Source organism: Malurus melanocephalus, unplaced genomic scaffold (genome assembly GCF_030028575.1).
Source record: "Malurus melanocephalus ecotype Western Australia unplaced genomic scaffold, MMel_1.1 scaffold_5464, whole genome shotgun sequence".
Lineage (NCBI taxonomy): Eukaryota > Metazoa > Chordata > Aves > Passeriformes > Maluridae > Malurus > Malurus melanocephalus.
The window spans coordinates 1-1943 of NW_026628695.1; the positions used below are offsets into that span (position 1 = coordinate 1).

The window sequence follows — 1943 nt, forward strand, 5'->3', positions numbered from 1 at the left end:
TGCCCTTGCTCTGTGTCCCCAGTACATCAAGCTGTCGTCCATCAAGGTGGACACACGCTACACGACCACGCAGCAGGTGGTGAAGCTCATTGGCAGCCACACCATCAGCAAGGTGACAGTGAAGATTGGAGACCTGAAACGAACCAAGATGGTGCGAACCATCAACCTCTACTACAACAACAGGACGGTGCAGGCCATCGTGGAGCTGAAGAACAAGTGAGTTCATCATGTTTTGTGTGCAATCTGCAAATTTTGGCTTCTGGTTCTTCCCCAAGGTTCCTCCTTAGCCTGTTACTTATCACTCTCAGTCCACATTGGGTGGGATTGTTCTGAATCCCTTACAAATGTTGAAGAAAAGATCCAGATTTCCTCTGAAGCTTGAAAAATCTATAAAATTTGTGGGTTCCAACTTTGTCCAGGCTCGCTTTTAAGCACCTGGCTTAATTGTGTGGGAAGCAGCAATAACACCGGGAGCACTTCATGGGTAGTTGGACTCCAAAAGGGATTTATTTGGACCTTGCAGCCCATCCAGGAATGCTGAAAGCATTGCCATTGTTTGTTTGGAGCCACGGAGTAGAATTAAAATGGGAAGTTGGATGGTCTCACTCTGAGCTCTGCTTTACCTACCACAAATGGCTCCTTTTCAGCACGCTGCTCAGTCTGGAGCCAGTCCTGCTTATGTGCTTCCCCTGCTCACTTCTTGAGATGTTCTCACCAGAATCAGATCTCTCTGGCTTAGGGATTAATCTGTGCCCGCCGCTTATTGCTTATTTGAAGTCTTAATCCTCTGTGACATCACAAGTGGCTGCTGCGGAGAGGATTATGATGTCACAAAGAGAGGATTCTGACTTCAGGTTGAGAATAAGCAGTGGGAGCAGATGAGATCTTTAAGAAATAAATATCCTGTTTTCATGCAAATGTCCTTACTAATAAAAAAATGGAGGTGAAAATCCCTAGAAAATGTCTGTAGAATTAAAGTTTTTCCATGAGGCATCAACAGCTCTTTAATCCCAAACAGTCTCTCTCTATGAAGAGGATAAAGGCTTAAAATGTATTTCTGGCTCCATATCATGTCAATACAGAAGCTAAGGAAACCAATCCTGGAGCTGCTCTCCATTCATCCCAGTTAAAGGAGATTTGGAGCCGAGACGGTCGCATTTGGCTTCTCCTCACACGTGGGCGGGGAGGGAACTTCCCTCTGGAAAACCTTTCCTTCCTTCCTTCCCTCCTGTCCCTGTCCCCATCCCTGTCCCCATCCCTGTCCCCATCCCTGTCCCTCCCGCAGGCCGGCACGGTGGCACAAGGCCAAGAAGGTGCAGCTGACACCAGGGCAGACGGAGGTGAAGATTGATCTGCCCCTGCCCATCGTGGCCTCCAACCTGATGATCGAGTTTGCCGACTTCTACGAGAACTACCAGGCATCCACCGAGACCCTGCAGTGCCCCCGCTGCAGCGCCTCGGTGCCCGCCAACCCCGGCGTGTGCGGCAACTGCGGCGAGAACGTCTACCAGTGCCACAAGTGCAGGTGTGTGTCACCAGTGTGTCACCAGTGTGTCACCAGTGTGTCCCCAGAACGTCTACCAGTGCCACAAGTGCAGGTGTGTGTCACCAGTGTGTCCCCATGTCACCAGAACGTCTACCAGTGCCACAAGTGCAGGTGTGTGTCACCAGTGTGTCCCCATGTCACCAGAACACCTACCAGTGCCACAAGTGCAGGTGTGTGTGTCACCGGTGTGTCCCCAATGTCCCCAGAACGGCTACCAGTGCCACAAGTGCAGGTGTGTGTGTGTCACCGGTGTGTCCCCAATGTCACCAGAACGGCTACCAGTGCCACAAGTGTGTCCCCAGTGTCCCCAGAACGGCTACCAGTGCCACAAGTGCAGGTGTGTGTGTCACCCATGTGTCCCCATGTCCCCAGAACGTCTACCAGTGCCACAAGTGCA

At 51.2% G+C, this 1943-nt stretch overlaps 1 protein-coding gene across 1 annotated transcript; it reads left to right on the forward strand.

Moving 5' to 3' along the window:
- Window positions 1-28: 28 nt before the first annotated feature.
- On the forward strand, window positions 29-1525 carry LOC130588481 (E3 ubiquitin-protein ligase UBR4-like; the record flags this gene model as incomplete). Its single annotated transcript, XM_057389400.1, has 2 exons — window positions 29-216; window positions 1286-1525. Coding segments are annotated over exons 1-2 (308 nt in total), but the record flags the coding sequence as incomplete, so codon positions are not given.
- Window positions 1526-1943: the final 418 nt, after the last annotated feature.